At 41.1% G+C, this 17,157-nt stretch overlaps 1 protein-coding gene across 1 annotated transcript; it reads left to right on the top strand.

Moving 5' to 3' along the window:
• The first annotated feature begins 2,150 nt into the window (after positions 1 to 2,150).
• On the top strand, positions 2,151 to 12,536 carry LOC115326772 (cytotoxin-like). The gene is made up of 4 exons (XM_029987712.2): positions 2,151 to 2,205; positions 6,449 to 6,590; positions 10,400 to 10,787; positions 12,279 to 12,536. The coding sequence occupies exons 1-4, from the start codon at positions 2,151 to 2,153 to the stop codon at positions 12,534 to 12,536; spliced, it is 843 nt and encodes a 280-aa protein (XP_029843572.2).
• The last annotated feature ends 4,621 nt before the right edge of the window (positions 12,537 to 17,157 follow it).

Below are 17,157 nucleotides of genomic sequence, written 5' to 3'. Positions count from 1 at the left end.
GTCGTGTTCGCTTTTTACTGTTTTGGCAGGGTCACCGCTTTTCCTACTGGCATAGATGTTACCATTTCGGTGCAAAACTTACTGAAAATTGTGTTCACTTGCCCATTTTTTTGTAGCCCACAAGAGCGTTCTTGACGAGTCATATTTCCAAAAATATAATCGTTATTTTTGGGGCGTTTAAGGCTGCGTCTTTTGTCCAGCCAGCCATCGCGAGTCTGTTGTTGCGCGAAGTGCAACAGCATGAAGAATGGTTTTGAACATCAGGGACTCTAAACTCAAATGAGTGATAAGGCGCAGGCGAGCTGGTTTACGTTCACGATTTAAGGCAACCTTGAGACAGGGAACACATGAAGAACAAACACGACGAAGTTTCAAATCGTCATGTTTGTCCTTTTTGTTTCCCCTGCCTCAGGCTTGTCTTAAAGAATGACTATAAACTTGTCAAACACTAAGTTGGGGCCGAAGTTTACGAAGTGCCGGAATTGGACCATCACGACGATGACTTCGCATTTTTGTCGCCAGCGTCCAATCGGCGCTCTCCGCGAACTTTAGGCTCCAACTTTGTGTTTGACGAGTTTGGTCAAATCAATAAACAAAGTTTATTGATTTGCGATAAAATTGCTCATTTTTGATTGACAAATGAAAGATGCAACCAAGTACATTAAATTGCATGTTTGTGACCGCAGACAATCGCAACGCGAAAAACGGAAGCTGTTTCTGCTCGTTCTACTCCGCGTTCCAGGTCCGAGCGCAGCCAAGGCTCCGAACCCAAGCAGCCAATCAAGCAGAGCCAAAAGGGCATCGTCACGTGGCTCGTTCTCATTGTGCTTGCTTTCACCGACTAAAGCGATCCCCCGCCGAGAATACGCCATGATTTGCACTTTTTTCTCAGCATGATTGGCTTGACGAGGTGACGACACATTTTGGGCGCTGCTCAATTGGTCGCTGAGCCACGTCTTCCTCACCAAAAGATTCTTTGTTACCGGGTTGTTTCATAACTAAAATCTAAGGGTTTTTTTTTTCAGTCTCTCCTTCGAAAGACACGATGGCAATGTCAAATACTTCACTAGGGGCAGTCCTTCAATATGCCACTGGTCACGAAACTGCTCGGAAACGTTATGGAATAGCTTGGTACGCGACCACGCGCGGTGCTAGCATTGAGAAGAGAGCCAGGAGCCGCCAATCCAGCCTGCACTGCTGGGGGTCTGGCAACTCCGTAAGTTTGTCGGAATATCAAACCCACTCTGATGGCTGCACTGTAAAATAAAGGTTGCCCTGTTGCGTTAAAAATGTGATAAAATGACACAGGCAACTACCATCCAGTATCAAAAATTTCGCTTTATCCGAGAGTACTGGAAAACATTATTTTAAACCAGTGTAGTGACTGAGCAGAAACAAAGTCTCCTAACTAAATACCAATTTTGTTTCCGTAGAGGTCTCGGCAAAAAATCTCATCTGCTCGCGCAAAAGGAACTATAGTCCTGACTACGCTTGAAGAAGGAAAATTAGTTCAGAATATCTTCGTGGATTTAACTAAAGCATTCGATCGTGTAAATCATACACTAGTAGGTCACAAATTTAAACGCTACGGTTTCCATGGGAAGGCTGAATCCCCCCCCCCAACGAAACGCTTCCGAAATTATAAACGAAAGCACCATTCACGCGACTACCCTTCTTGTAAAAGGAGATGACATGACGTTACGTCGAGGTACACAAGTCAAGGTTGTTCACTATTTTAGCTGGTGTGGGCTAAATCCGAGCTTCCAGGGCAGTTTTGCGGCGTGCATTCTACGTCATCAATATCCCCGCTCTTAGAAACCGCTGGGTGTGAGCTTTCTGAGAATGTGGTGTGAACATGATACGGAAGTGCTAGAATGACAGTTCAATAGACAAGCGAAAAGAATACTCCATTGTGGCGTCCGGGGCTCGCCTTCCCTTTAACGTCACCGTGTGGCAAAGACGGCCCAACTTTCTCTTTTCAACTAAATGGTCTTGACGTCTCGTTTTTTTGTTGTTGTTTTTTTGTTGTTTTTTTTTATGTGTGATTTTATTTTTTTATTGTGGCTCTCGATTTCTTTTTTCTGCATAAAACGGATCGAGACCGAAGCATGAATCGACAGAGAAGCTACACAATTTATGGAACGCACAGCATGGAGCAACATTTTCAGATTCACCTCCTTCTCTTGTTGGTGAGCGTAACACTGAGTAAATGAACGCTATACTGTGCTACGAGGTAATGGGACCGATAGTTCAGCCTAAAAAAGGATGTCGTTTGGCCTTTTTTGTGTATTATTGGTTGAGCGATGTTAGGAGACGGTGCGAAACATGACGAACACCGTGGCGGTGCGATTTCGGCGCTCTCTGATAAATCCCATCAGCTCGTAGCGACAGCCGCATCTGGATTTAAGGTGAACATCAGTATAAACCTGCTTGTGTGGTCCTTCATAGAGAATTTTTTAGCTTGCTTCTTCGGTCAGCGGTCGCGAGGCTTGGCCAATTTTATGCAGTGAGTCAGCAGTTTGAAAATAAATAGTCTCGTTAAACCGACACGCTTACGGGGTAAACAAAAAGAACGAAATTTCGCCATGGTTACAGCAGTTAAAATGTTTATACTTCTACCACGCGTCACGTAGCAGAGCATGCCACATGCCGCACACAAGCGATGGTCGGCGTAGTCATAGTGTTAACAGCATTACGATCGAACAATCGTTAACCTACTTCAACGCCGTAGGTCTTTTATAACATGGATAAAGTAGTACCAGTAAAGTTTGAATTAAAAGGTATTCGAGGCTTTCGTTTAAGCGGAGGCGATGTCTCCGTTCCGTGTTTAAATATTCATTTCAGTTTGTTTTCTTTTCAATAGATTGCCATCCAACAAAGTAAGTACACACAATTTAGCCACTCACTTCACAAATATGTTTTCATTTGTAACAGTCACGCAAGTAGTCTTGGCGCTGGCTATTTATTGCAGAATAATATGATGAGAATTCTTTTTTTTAAATAATCTGTTAGCTTCGCTTAAGGACTACCTGAACGAACGAACGCAATGTGTGGTAGAAAAAGGTCAAAAATCCGAACGTGTAGGTATCACTTTTGGTGCCCCCCAGGGTGCTGTCTTGGGTCCTCTGCTCTTCCTGGCATACATTAATGATATCATCGAAGGAATTCCATCAAATATAAGGCTGTTCGCAGATGACTGCATTGCTTATTGGGTAATTAAGGATGTGAACGATATCAATATCTTGCAGACCGATATGGACACAATTTTTGAATAGTGCTTCAGTTGGAGGACGAATGGAAACGTTCAGAAGCGTGTGCACATTAGATTTCCGAAAACAATGTCCCATATCATCTGGCTATATAGTAAATAATTAAAAAATTAAAACCGCGAATCAAGTGTAAAGTGCTTGGTGTTATACTGTCTAGTGATTTAACGTGGGAAGCGCATGTAGATACAATAGCCCTAAAGGCAGTAAGTGTGCTTCATTTTATCATACGAAATTTCCGACAGGGATCGAGCGAAATTAAGGAAACGTTGTATTTTACTTTTATTCGCTTTTATATAAAGCACACGGCAATTGTTCGTGACAATAATTGAATAGATATACTTGAAAAAGTTCCCAACCAGTGTGCTAGACTTGTTTTGAATAATTATCATCTTAGAGCAAGCTTCACCAGTATGAAGGCAACCCTAAATAGGGTATCAATTAGCGGACGCAGACAATCTTTTCCGTTAAAATTTATTGATAGTATATATTACGATCGCCTCCTAATCAGTAAGGACAAATTTCTGCATGATCATTTTTAAGTATCGGGAAGAGCAGACAACCCAAAAACTATCCGAACATACTCTTGTCGTACTGATACTTTCGCCCTTTCGTTTTTTTTTTTTCTTTTCTTGTTTTTCTTTTAATGAAGGAACGGAACAAATTGTTGACGAATGTATTTTTCTCTAATTTTAAAAACGTCGTGTAATACATTTTTAATTTTTCAGTATTAAGCGAGCTTCGCCTGATATTTTTCTTAGCTTTTATCAGTGCTAAATGACAAAACAAAATACGTATTTAAAAGCTTTGAGAAAAAACGTGACGTACACAACGTTCCCCGCCATTATGCCAAAACGGCGATGCAGGTTGCCATGTAAATAATAAGATCAAAAACCTTTAATTACGAATTGCGTTTTTTGTTTGCGTTGCCCACCGTAGTTTTATTAATTGCTCCCCGATTTTGCTCAAGAGTGTTTTCCTAGAAGTGCAATCTCATGAGTTGCTTCTGTGCAGACGCACTCGTAGTTTACAAGTGTTGATTCATTTGTTTCCAACTGACGGTGAAACCATATACAGACACTTCCAAAACACGTACATAAAAAAAGGCTTTACTGTGTAGTATGAACTATTCTAAAAGCTTCTAAATAGGAATTTATACAGGCCTACGTTTTAGCAAAAGCCAATTTACAAATCTCTAATGATCGGGAATAAATATTTGCGGTTCGAAATATGGCTTTTTGGCTCAAAGTAAAGCAGCTCCGAGCGACAGCGTGCTGTCGCTCGGAGATGCTTTCGGTGAGGTCATGATCGGTATGTGAAACATTTAGTTCGTAAACAATACCATGATAAAGAATACCCGTTGCGATTCTAATGTGAATTTTTCTGATTATTCAATTGGATGTGCCTTCAAAGGAAATGTACACTCCCGATGCAGCGCTGAAGCGAGAAGTCTAATTTTTGTCGACTTAGATGTCCCCTATTGCCAAGAAGAAAACTCTGTTCAGTCGCGTTGCTACGTCTGTTCAGCGAAACTGCTTCAGTAGTACATTGATATAAGTTCGTGAACATATTTTCACGTGGCAAAATTTTAGTATTTTATATATTTTAGAGACAACTATAAATTTAACGCAATTGAATCTTCACAAGCGCCTTAAAAATATGCCGCAAACAAAAACAGAAAGAAAAGGGAGAAATGTTCTTCTATCCCGAACTTCAGCTTTTACTACTTCCAACAAAAAAGAGAGAAATGATATTCATCCGGGGAGGGTTAGTCGATTAACTTTTGAGTCGATTGAATTTCTTTTCGAAACGAGGGTCTTACTGGGATATGAATAAACCTCTGCTGTTGACGTCTGCTCTGAATAAAAAGAACTTTCTGGTGAAGCACCGGATTATGATACACAGGTTTTGAATCACGCTGTCGGAGAAGAGAAAAAAGAAATGCTTTCTGAGACCCTTGTGCCGTCCACGCTTATATACTCCGCAAACTGGACTTTCCTAGTTTGTTTTTTGTTTTGTTTTTTGTGGCAGCCGAAGATGTGAGACCAAAGCACTTCAACTTTCCGAAACCTAAGTTTGTTTTGTTTTCTTTTTTGTGAAGCTTCGGCTGTCAATTTTAGGGCTGATGGTGATTCTTTTTAAGTCCTAACCAAATTTACATATATTTTTCATTTGTTTCTAAGATCAAAGATTCCGCGCATTTAACACGCTTACGACTCTTGGGCAATGAAGTTTAATTGCACAGTCTTAGAAAAAAGTTAGCAAAAAGTAAGTAACTGCAGCAGTTACCACTTTGTTTACTGTTACTACCTTTTGACTAGCTACATTTACTACATCAAACGCGCGGTACGTAGTAAAAAGTTAGTAACTGCGGCAGTATGCCTTATCCTGACTGTTACTATATATTTACTATCTATTTCCTACCTCGAACGGGCGACTCTTAGTAACTTCACCTGCTATACGGGGAAGCGAGAACATGACAGATGAGTGCCTATAGGGGCGTTGTTTTACAGACTGCAGAAAATAATTACTGTGTACCGTTCCTTCTTAGCATGAGAAACCATCCTTGGTATGTTTAGCAAAAATCTTTGACAACAATTTTGGTGCGAAAGCAGCATCACGTTTGTAACATCGTTCACGGACGAGGTGATCACTAACCATCCGACTTCTTTCAAATGATCAGCATGAAAGACGCATAGGTAGCCATTGAGAGTAGCCATTGAGAGCAGTGGGCTGTGCGTGTTTCATCTATGCTGTTTTACCGGAAATGTCGTAAATAACTACTGCGTGTACCGTTACTTCTTACTAAGAGTTAGCGTTTCGTCGTATGTGTGTCGTATGTGTGTGTCATCTATGTTCTAAATCCTTGTCAGTGTTAAATGTATAATACTTATGCAAATGTGCATGTAAGCAGCGTGGAAATAAAATCAATTTTCGCGCTAATACATTTCTCGCCCATTTTGAATTGGACGTCGACTAGTTCCACCTGGGTTCGGGGGTTTGAGAGCGACTTGTGAAATACACGAGTTCTATTTTTGAGGCTAATAAACGTTACTAGCTTGGCCTTTATTACCTACGGTTACCTGGTACTTGTAGAATACGTGACAAGCAGCTATAGCTCTAGCCTAGTAAATTCTACTGGTTTTTAAAAAGAGCACAAACCTTCTTTCTTTTAATTTCAGGTAGCGGCCTTTTTGATGTTCAAGATGTGATCTACGAATTCCTCGTGACGAACTGCTCTGACACTGAAAAGGTGTCAACTTTTGATATCGAAGGAGACAGCAAAACCCGAGGTGCCACTGGGAACGCCGAAAAGCTTGCAGAGTATGTTGCGCTATGTTTTTGGCCCGAATAAAAACACAGCTAAGCTACGGTCGCTAGAAATTGAAAGCACGGGCTTACCAGGATTATTATCTAACCAACAGTCGCTATTTAGCACTACTGACTTTCCAAGTTCCCGATATGTGATCTTGGGCTGCCCTCGCAATGATTGCCTCTATCGTGTCGCTTACTTATTTGCACACTGTTCAAAGCAAAGGGCAGAATCCACAGATTTCTTGCGTCAATTATTCTCATCTACCAGTAGACATGTCATTTCACTATAAAGAAGTATAGTGAAAGAGCTTACCGCTGGAGACGTCGTTTGTCTTCAAACAAAGCAAGGCAAAAGAAGACGTGGAAACACCGATCAAACATTATAACAGCATACTTTTCTTAAAACAAGGTTTGCTCTTTTTTTTTTTTTACTCTTCTTCAACTGATTGCTTTATTTATTAAGATTGTATAAAATTCTAAATAAACTTTAGAATTGAATTTTTAGAAACACTGGACCAAGCATAACGTACTTATGAGCTAATAATTAGTGTTTACTTGCACTTGGATGAACGTTCAACGTCCATTCCAGGCAATCAGAATTGTTGCTCTTGGAAGGCGATAAATGGGACCTAGTTCTGAGCATGCGATGGAAACCAACGTAATAATATTGTGTTGTGGGTATGTTTATACAGCCGGAACTTGGTCATCCCCAATGGACATCTGGTAAAGTTCAAGCTTGGGCGAGTTGGTACGGCATACTTGAGAATTAAAAAAGTGCGAAGGACGAGGGACCAGATGAAGAAAGGCACAGACACAGCGCTGCTTCTCTGTCGTTCTTCAGCTGGTCCCACGACATTTGCGCAAGAGCCGGTGGAACATTGGATGAACATTGCCTGCGGTGGGATAGGATTCTATCAGGATTTTTTTTTATGGTAAATATAAAGTTTGCGCAAAAGTCGGTGCAAAAACAGCGTCGTCGTCGGGGAAGCGTTGATGCTTGTAGCGCTAGGAACGTTACACGCCCGTACCTGATCGCGTGCAAGCAGGAGAGGACCCAATTTTGAACGCTGCCCTTCCGTAGAGCTTGTCAACTCGCAGGTCAAATAATGTTGATGAAAACAAAGTCCAATCATATGGCGTCCGGTGAATACCCTCTATTCGAGAGAAAAAAATTGGAAGAAAGAGAGGGAGAGAAATAAATAGAGAGAGAGAAAAAGAGAGAGAGAGAACAAGTAAGCATACCTCAGCTACGCAACGGTTACTCCCAGAAGGCCTCGCTCGCACCGTCTGCTTCCGGAATGACGGCTCGCCCGATCGGCACGATCAGAGAACTTCGTCAAATAAATACAATAATCCGTTCGCCATCCATCTGTTTGAATCATATATCTGCATACTGTAGGAAGCCGGGAAGATCACTCGGACATTATTTTTCAAACTTAACATTTCAGTTCAACCTCCCATAAAGCACCATGCAACCTCCGTGGCGATAAGGGCCGAAGTAAGCACAGCGCGCACTGCACTTTTTACAAGTACCGTCTTTTTTGTCTTTTTTTTTTTTTTTGAAGCACCGCGTGCGTGACGCTGCAGTGTTTAGTCCGGTGTTCAGACATATTAGCAATTACTTATGAGGGCTCTCATTCAGACACTTGGCAAAAGACAACGAGGAATTCGACCGCCGTGATTGGCCGGCACCATGGCTTAGAACGGCGTCAGCCATTCACGCCCGCCGAATTCCTGGCCGACAAGTGTCAGATTAGAGCCCCTGGTCTGGAAACTGCGACGGTTCCCGCCCTATGCTCCGTTTTCATTTAAAGGGAAGCTGGATCGGTTCTGTAGTTGACCAAAAAACTTTTTAATTATCTTCGTTTGGCGCCCAAGATCACGAATATCTAAATTATTCTTCAATTTGGTGCACGGAGGATGCAGAAAGTAATTTTCAAAAGAGCCGCCCAAGCCCCTTCTTCCGGTCCGTGACGTCATATAAGGTGTTTCCGGAATCTCCGCTCTAGCGCGCGTCTTAAGCGCCTATCAAAGCTATGCACGCGCACTCTCACTATTTTCAGAAAAGGTCAGAAAGAGACTTCGCGACTCTTGTCAGTGCGGGGAATATACCTGGCAAGCTCGCAATTGCACTCGCTGCCCATACGGGCAACACACGATTGGCACACCAAAGATCCTTGTATGGATTCACGACTGTTGGAGGTTTTTCGTGTTTCTTGCGTTTAGTTACATCTTCTGGGAAAACAAACGTGACATTTCAATTCACGGGGAATACTTTAAAATACACCCCTGACTCGTTTTATTTTTTTTTTATGTGTTTTAATTTTTTTTTTTTAAGTCCGATTGCAGCCGTTAGAGTCCTATGGATAGAATGAAGCGGCGCCAAAAGTGCCTCGTAATTTTGTGCGTTAGCTAAGGCTGTTAAAACGAATCGAGTACTCTGAATCCGCGCTTATCATGCGCTTCTTTTCTGGGTGTGATTGGTCTAGCCGATCATAGCGAACCCATGAAAACAGTGAGCTAATGACAACGTTACTCAGTTGAGAAACTCGCCGTCGAAACCTGGGCCGCCGGCGTCCACCGAGACCGGGATAAATACTACAAAAGCGCCACTCTTTATGATTTCTCTGTACTGTGGTCACCTTGAGCTTTTAGAAAACATGACTTTGCGTAAAAACAAACGGAAAAGACTCTTTTTGTATGAAATTTTTTGGAGTTTAGTACAAAATGAAGGGCGCGTGATGTTTTTATAATCTTTAGTTTGCAAGGTTTTACGGAACAATTAATATTGTTTTTATACAACCATGCGTCAGCGGAGCTTTCAGATAGCGCGTCCCGACCTAGCTGCATTTTAACTTCGGTAGTAATTCGCGGCGCGTCCGCTGGGGAGACGGGGGTGGCACCCCTGTAACCTCTTCCGCTGTGTCTGTTTCGGCGCCAAAATGACCGATTAAAGCCAAAATAGAAGTAACGTGCAGTTCCTCGAGTGGCCGCTGCGGGAGAAATGGCGGCGTTGTGTTCGCCATTAGCTCGGTCCTGGAGGACAAATCGGGGCCACTTTTTCAGAGCAGTCTCTATGGCAGTTTCCCAACTGAGTGGTTCTAGTAACGTTGGCTAATGATGACGCACTGTGGGCGTTCATTGGTTGACTCCTCCGGATCGGGGCTTTGGCTGAGGGCGGACTTAAAGGAAAACGTAGTGTAGTTAATTTATTCGCTACAAGAGGGGTTGAGGTCAGTACGAGCAACGAAAGGGGAAAAGAAATTACGAGACGTCATTTATTAAACGTATTTTATAATTTTGTAAGCGTATAAAGCACCCTTCACGTGGCGTTGGAATTCGTACGAAAAAGTATGACCCCTAGGTCCGAAGGATTTCTAGGTTCATTTTTTTTTTGAATTTCTTCACTATTAGTATTATGGCCCCATTTCGTGCAATTTTTTTGTTTTGTGCTCATATCTCTTTTGTGTGTGCTTGAGTTTCGTCTGATTCGTGGGCTCTTTCTTCCTTCCTTCCGTGTATCGTGCGTACCGTATTTTTGTTTAGTATCCCTGCGCAATAACTGCAATGTTGTTCCTGAATACTATAAAACGTATTGATTAATTTGCTAATTATTGTATGATAATTATGATTTTGGTCCGGTACTCAAAGTATTGCCTTGTTAGCGCTATTATAATAAATAACAAAACGTTTTTGCTAATTTTTAAGATTGCTTTGATTGCGCAGCGAGGACCAAACTTCTCTCGCATGATGGGAAACCATGGTTATTCTGTCGAATGTATTGCACTCCAATGTGATATTAATGTTTTTCAATGCAGACACCCCCCTGTGGAGTTCGACGCAGGCCCGGTGACGTACGGTACTCCTAAAGTACAATCGCTAGAGTTGTCTGCAGTGTATGTACAGACTTTTCACAACAATCAGTCTGGCGTGGACTATAGGGCTTCCATATCGGAGCAAATAGAACAGGAAGACGAGTACATGTGGACCGTCACCAGTGGAGCAGACTTAACCATCAAGGCCAAGTTCCAAGTAACAGTTCCACTAGTATATAGTTTCAGCGCAGAATTTTCAACAACACTGAAGAGAAGTTCTGGATCCACCACGGTCGAAACACGCACTACGCGACAATTGATTAAACAAGATGTAAGAATACCCCCTGGTGCCACTATTCAAGCCGAGTGGTATGTCAACAAAGCGCAAGTGGTGAGTAAAATTTAATATTTTTTTATAACCCACTCGTTTGAAAGTTACGGCGCGAACACGCTCTTGAATAACTGCACCGTTTATTGAATCTCTCTACGAAGTTATGTTGAACGAAAATGTATCTTCCTCCCACAAAACGCAGAACAGAAAATGTTTAAATAATTACTTTCGTTTCGAAAATATTCGCCTCTTTTATTAAAAAAAATACAAGCTGCCGGTTGTTAAAAAAAAAAAAAAAAAACACGCTTTTGTTAAAGACTGTAAAATAATTCAACGTTGGAGAATATCAGTCATCCGCTTTGAGTTCCTATAACAACCTATTGTTTTGTTCATGTTCAGCCGATTGAAAAGCACGGCAAAAGAATATAAACACGACACTTATGTCGCCACACACACGCCTCCTTCTAAAGAATAATATGCGCCTGCTATTGTCACCGAATGTGAATAGACACACACGCGAATGCCGCGTTTAAAGCCAGGAACAGTGGGCGCCATTTTTCAAAGGCTGTCTACTATCAACGCGTCAACGCTAGCTTGGGGCTCTAAGCTTGACTTCCACAGACGCTCCGCTCAAAAGAAATAGAAAATAATTTCAGGTCCGAGCCTGCACCAAGCTTCGTCGGAACCGCCAAAAGTTCGAAAGACGATAGCACGACGACAAAAAAAAACAGCGTCTAGACATTGACAGAGTAAAAGAAGACTTCCACCCACGTTTGCTAGCGTGTCCGAAAGTGACGTCAGGCGTAAGGGTCCTGTAGTTGAAAGCAAATATCTTCCAGAAGCCAGGGGTAGTCATAATGAAATAAGTTTACACTGGCTTAACACAACAAAATATATAACAACGTCGAAACGTCTGTGTTGTTGTTATATTTTTTCTTGTGTTAAGCCAGTGTAAACTTATTTCATTATGACTGTAGTTGAACTTGTTTTGGGAAGGTTCAACGAAAAGCTATCGTTCGTCTCTCATACGTTGCTGCTCACGTCACCCAAGACTATCTCTTAACCGCTTTAAAGTAACCCTACAGCCGGAGTCACTGCACGTATACATCATAAAAACGACAGTCTGCAGACAGGTGCGAACGCGAGTCACCACGAGATCTGTACTTCAAATGCCGCATGGCCATGAGTTCAAGGAGAGTCTTGGCACGTGGCATTTGAAGCACGCAAATTGCGCTGACTCCTGTTTGCACACTGTCTTTTGTATGATGTATGAGCAGTGTGACTCCGACTTACTGAAGTAAGAAGCGTAATTCTGACTGTGGTTTTCCTCATTAAGTGCTCAAGAAGCCATATCACATTTGAAGCTCCACGAGCCATTTCTAGAACTACCAGAATCACAGACAAACCAGTAAACGGGTTTAGGCTCCCTATGGTTGAAAGTTTAGGATCAAGCAAATTTGAACGTCACGGAGCCTTCATCGCGGTTCTTAAACTGTTGTGCCTATCAATATGGGGTCACACCATAACAGTCTTCACATTTTTATTTTTTAGGAGGTGCCATGGGTATCAAACATTACCATGAAGGGATACGTCGCAGCGTTGTTTGAATCACCCACTGACTTAACATGGAAGTACTTCAATGTGAAGAACATTAAACACGACCAATTAATACACGAAGGAGATTCCGTCATATTCCAGGCAAAGGGGCTGTTTAAAGCAAACGTAGCTCAAAGCTACCACCTTTCCACCACCGAGAGAGAATTAACTCCTTACACACCGAGCTTGGCTAAATATATTTTCGAGGAATAAAGTTTGTAGACCACGACCGAGTGACTCAAACAACCTCTTGAACAAATAAAGATCCGAAGAAAGCAGTTCCAAACATTACCCTCTTGCGACTGAAGAATTGAAACGTCCTCCAATAAAGATATGAGTACACCTTAGGCCATCCTTTTCTGAGTTATTTATTATGGCACAACATCATTTTCTTCATCTACTATATGGTATACACAGGTTGATTTTCTAAGAGTCACACTAATTTAAAAACAAAACCCGTCAAAGCTACATTTTCACGATTTATGCTGGCGAGTTATACGGCCAGGGCGACATAGTATATGGAGCTAATCATAACGATATGCGGGCTAGTTAAATACTATGTGTTAATTAAACTTGTATTTGTCAAAATAGACATAAGGTTCCAATTAAAAACTTAGTGAGCGTTATCCGAAACCACTAAATCAATATTTTTTTAGAAATACTTTAATTGCGTAAAAAGAGTAGTAGTGCGCTAGACACTTGCGAAGTATAGTAAGCGGGCTGTTTTTGCCCAGGTCATCCAGCAAGAGTTTCTCGCTTTGCAGCAGACGTGTAGCAATTACACTGAGTTCTATACTGAGGATCTAACTCATCGTCTTTTCTAAGCTGTGATATTCGAGTTCCTGCTGTAAAGCTGAGCAACTTGGACCTCCGGCACGAATTTTGCAGCAGAACTTTATGATATTTTATTCACGGTGGAACATATAATCAAAAAACAATACACTGAAAGCTCTTCTTTTGGTATATTTGGGAGGTCTTTTACTGGCAGTTGCACATATACTTGATAAGACAAACGTTGTTGCAATGCATGTACCTCATGAAATAAATCAGGCTCTTCCTTCTGGACATGACATTACATTTTTCAGGGTACCTATTCATATGGGCATTACGGGCCACTATAAGGCTGATAAATTGGCTGCATTGTCTACGATCTCGAAATACCATTTTTACCCTTGCCCCACCAGGAACTTAGACCTCTATCTAAACTAGCATTTCATACAGCATTGCAGTTGAAATGAGACACTTAAGCTAAGAACAAGCTTCAGTTGATCTTGGCTACTTTGGGAATCTGGGAGAATTAATCACATAGCGAACGTTATCTTGAGGTTATTGTGTGTCCCTTGAGAATTGGTCATACCCGTCTGGCACATTCGCAGCTGCTTTGTTGGAAAGATGTAAAACAAGGTAAGCACTGTGGAGAAGTGTTAACTGTTATGCACATCTTATCGCATTGTCGTGTTTATCACCACATACGTCGTTTGTGTTTCCCTGAACTTTTTAGGTGTCATCTTCCATTGCACACTTTGTTTTTACTTGGCAATCACACTCCAATAACACTTACCCACGTTCCGAACTTTTTTAAAATGGCTTGCTGTTTGTATCTGTTATAAGTAGTATAACATTTTAAAATTGAATGGCTGTTTATACCAGTTTTAACATAGCATTGACTTAGCTTCAGTTGCTTTTCTTCTCATTTGATCTTTTTAGCCTGACAAATGCAATTTGGCGTATTAGGGTCTTCGTTGCTGTACGCCATAAAAATCCCAAAAAGCAATCAATCAAAATACCCATTTTTCAACCAAAAAAAAACTATAAATGTCGTCGCTCTAAAAATAAATATTCAACGGTTATATATAGTGTACAATTTACAAAACAAAGGAGCAAACTATAAAACAGATATTTTTAGAAGCGAACAATTTTTGAATTTCGTTTATGGCCAGTATTGAAATTATTGAAAAATCCGCAGTATTGTAAACGAAAGCCAAAACGTATGTCTAAAACTGCATACTTTACGCCCATGCGTAGCGTGTAACAAAGACAGCAAACGAGCAAAGTTTCAATTACGTATTCTTTTCTGAAAGCGAGACAAATATGTTTCAACACGTTTACATAAGGAAATTGATGCCACATGGCGGAGCTATCGGTCCAGCTGCGTGGGGATGTTCTTGTTCGTCGTCTACTTCTACTTCTCTGCGCGTGCACTGACGCCGGCAAGATTAGACTGAGTATTTTATAAAACGTGTCTGGTTCGGGTAGCTCGAAAGCACGCCGGATATTTAAGATTCAAGTTATGAAATGTATAACATTAAATAAATTAAAATATTGAAACTTGGTATGTTTCATTTTACACACGAAAGAATAAACAGATAGGTTTTATTCTTGATGTTTCTTTTGTTCTCTTTCAATATTGTTTGTTGCTACATGAAAGATGTCGTGTCCTGTGCTCCGTCCTCTTTGTTTATGATTCCGTGAGTAGAATTCAACCTTTTTAACACGCTCAGTTTTCATTTGAAGGAGTTAATCCTTCGTAGTTTATTTACACAAGTATACTATAGCTTCCTTGCCATCTGAGAATGTTCTCGTAGTTGTGATGGTGTCGGCATGGGGAGTTGCGTGCCGCTGACCGATGTCGCTGATCGCTCTTTCTGGTGGCGTGAATCGCGTAGCGTGCGTGTGACCTCACTTCGTGAGTGACGTCGCCATCTTCTTCGTGCGCGCTGTTTCAGTGGACACTACAAGTTTAAACGTACGTTTCTTTCTCTCTTTGTGAAGATCGGTAATCATTTTTATAAAATATAAGATTATTTACTTTACGAATTATTTGTTACCGAAAAAACTTATTTATATATATATATATATATAAAAGACGGACAACACTGTCCATTAATCGAACTATAATGTTCGAGTTTCACTAGAGCGACAAACAGAAACAAACAACAGCGACAAGCCTCAAACCAGAGTCTTTTGCGATTTGACAGGCTTTGAAGAATAAAGGAGGATATATGCTCAAACTCGAGCGTATCTATGGCAAACTGGGATTCGTTTGCTTTTTCCCGGTAAAAGACGAATCTCTAAGTCGGACTTTAAAGTGAAACGGAGCATAGCAAGGAGGCACCTTCATCGAATAGAGCGGAAACTTGAAGTTCAGTTGTCTAGCCGTGTTTTCTTTCTATGGAAAAACACCGCCTATTTTTTTTTTTTATAATCAAATGAACGTATTAGGGTCACTTCCAGTCGCTAGAACCTTTGAAAAAAATATACTTTTGTTTATTCGCATTGTGTTAAGTAGCCACCTCAGTAATGTTTCCGCTGCCTTATAACCGCCTGTAACATTGAATGTACCGGAAAAAACACGATTCTCAGTTTATTGATTTCGGCCAGATTTCCAGTGACGCAAACGCAAAGATACAACGCTTCGTACAACGTATTTGATATTACGCAAGGCTGCAATGGCGGGTCGCAGGTTCGCGTGAATTCTCAACAAATTCACAGCTGCGGAGCGACCAATGGCTCGAGGTTTAATAAATACTGTGGTTGCACAGACTGACTTCTATTGGCGCCTCGAGCCTTGTGTTGTCGGTGTCAAACGCTGAACGCACGCAGTACAACCATGATCGCCCAAACACTGCTGTATGGCTTCCTTCTCTTTACTGCAGCTTTGGTAAGTCGTATTAATTACTTCGAAAGCAATTCATATTTCGGAAAATCAATTAAGTTTAAGAGTTTAATATATAATTAACATGCAAAAAGTGCTACAAGTTTCTTTTTTTTTTTTTTTTTTTGGTACAAGGATTATTGGCGGTCGAAGGCAGTGGAGTGTCAAGTTGAGTAGCGCATAAATATTGTCAATTTTTTTAAGATTCTAGGGTGTTGTCATCCCTCAAGTAATACGAGTTTTTAGAGCATATGTTTTTAATTATCGAAAAAGTAAATAAAAATATTTAGCACTCAAAAATTCCGATATTAGGAATTTCAATCCGAATAGCATTATTAGGAAAATCACTACTGTATTCCGCTTGTAAAATTAAATAGTTGTACTCCACTACTTTGCAATAATTTTATCTACGTGATAAAAAAATGTCCCGCTGCCTCCGAATGTTTGAAAAGATCCAAGAACGCGACCAATCTCACACTATGTAGCCCATAGAGGCACCATAAAGGAAATTTGCGAGGTTTGTGGAACAAACGCCGTGAGTAAAAGATTGATACAGTATCAGGTTTGAATGTGTAATGGAAGGCTACAAAGCAACAATAATGCAGTACGGAGTCACGGCCCCTCGATAGAACGGGAGAAAAGAGATTGAGCGGCCGTGGCGGAGCTATACACCGTTTCTGGTTATGGACAGTTGGGTGAAGGAGGTGAACGAAAGAAGTCTGCAGAACTGAGGTCTTCAACTTTTTATGTCACAACATATGCCCTTCAAGTTTCAAAATAAATACCTAAAAAAACGTTACAAACCACTTGAGTATAACAAATGATGTTACAATGAATGATCAAATGTTGGGTCAGGATTCAGATGCAGAAATCTATGAGACGGCTATTCAAACTCTTGTGCCACAATGTGAAATATTCCGTAACACCGAAGAGAATTTCATCGTGAAATGTATCAGCGTACGCACAACTTATTAAAAATAACGCATTCCACATACATTTTGTGAGTTTCTCTTTATATATTTATTCGATCATTTATTTATGTGACAATATCCAGGCTTCTGATCGGTGGTCAGGGCAAAGGGCAACACTGCTTTGCAGACTGCACAAGTGGTGATTTGGGCCTGGGCGATCGGCGGCCGAATGGGCTATACTCGGCGACAACTTTTCTTGGCAATGCAG

The sequence above is a fragment of the Ixodes scapularis genome, unplaced genomic scaffold (genome assembly GCF_016920785.2).
Source record: "Ixodes scapularis isolate PalLabHiFi unplaced genomic scaffold, ASM1692078v2 PGA_scaffold2__306_contigs__length_199485367, whole genome shotgun sequence".
In the NCBI taxonomy this organism is placed as follows: Eukaryota; Metazoa; Arthropoda; class Arachnida; order Ixodida; family Ixodidae; genus Ixodes; species Ixodes scapularis.
Note: the sequence above shows the minus strand (reverse complement) of the source record. Positions and strands in the feature narration are given on the sequence as shown.

Bases quoted from the DNA above. Each gene is read 5' to 3' on its own strand.
- LOC115326772 (XM_029987712.2), top strand. From the start codon at position 2,151: ATGGAGCAACATTTTCAGATTCACCTCCTTCTCTTGTTGGTGAGCGTA. The intron at 6,591-10,399 runs GTATGTTGCGCT...TTTTCAATGCAG, and splicing joins AACGCCGAAAAGCTTGCAGA to ACACCCCCCTGTGGAGTTCG. The intron at 10,788-12,278 runs GTGAGTAAAATT...TTTATTTTTTAG, and splicing joins ATGTCAACAAAGCGCAAGTG to GAGGTGCCATGGGTATCAAA.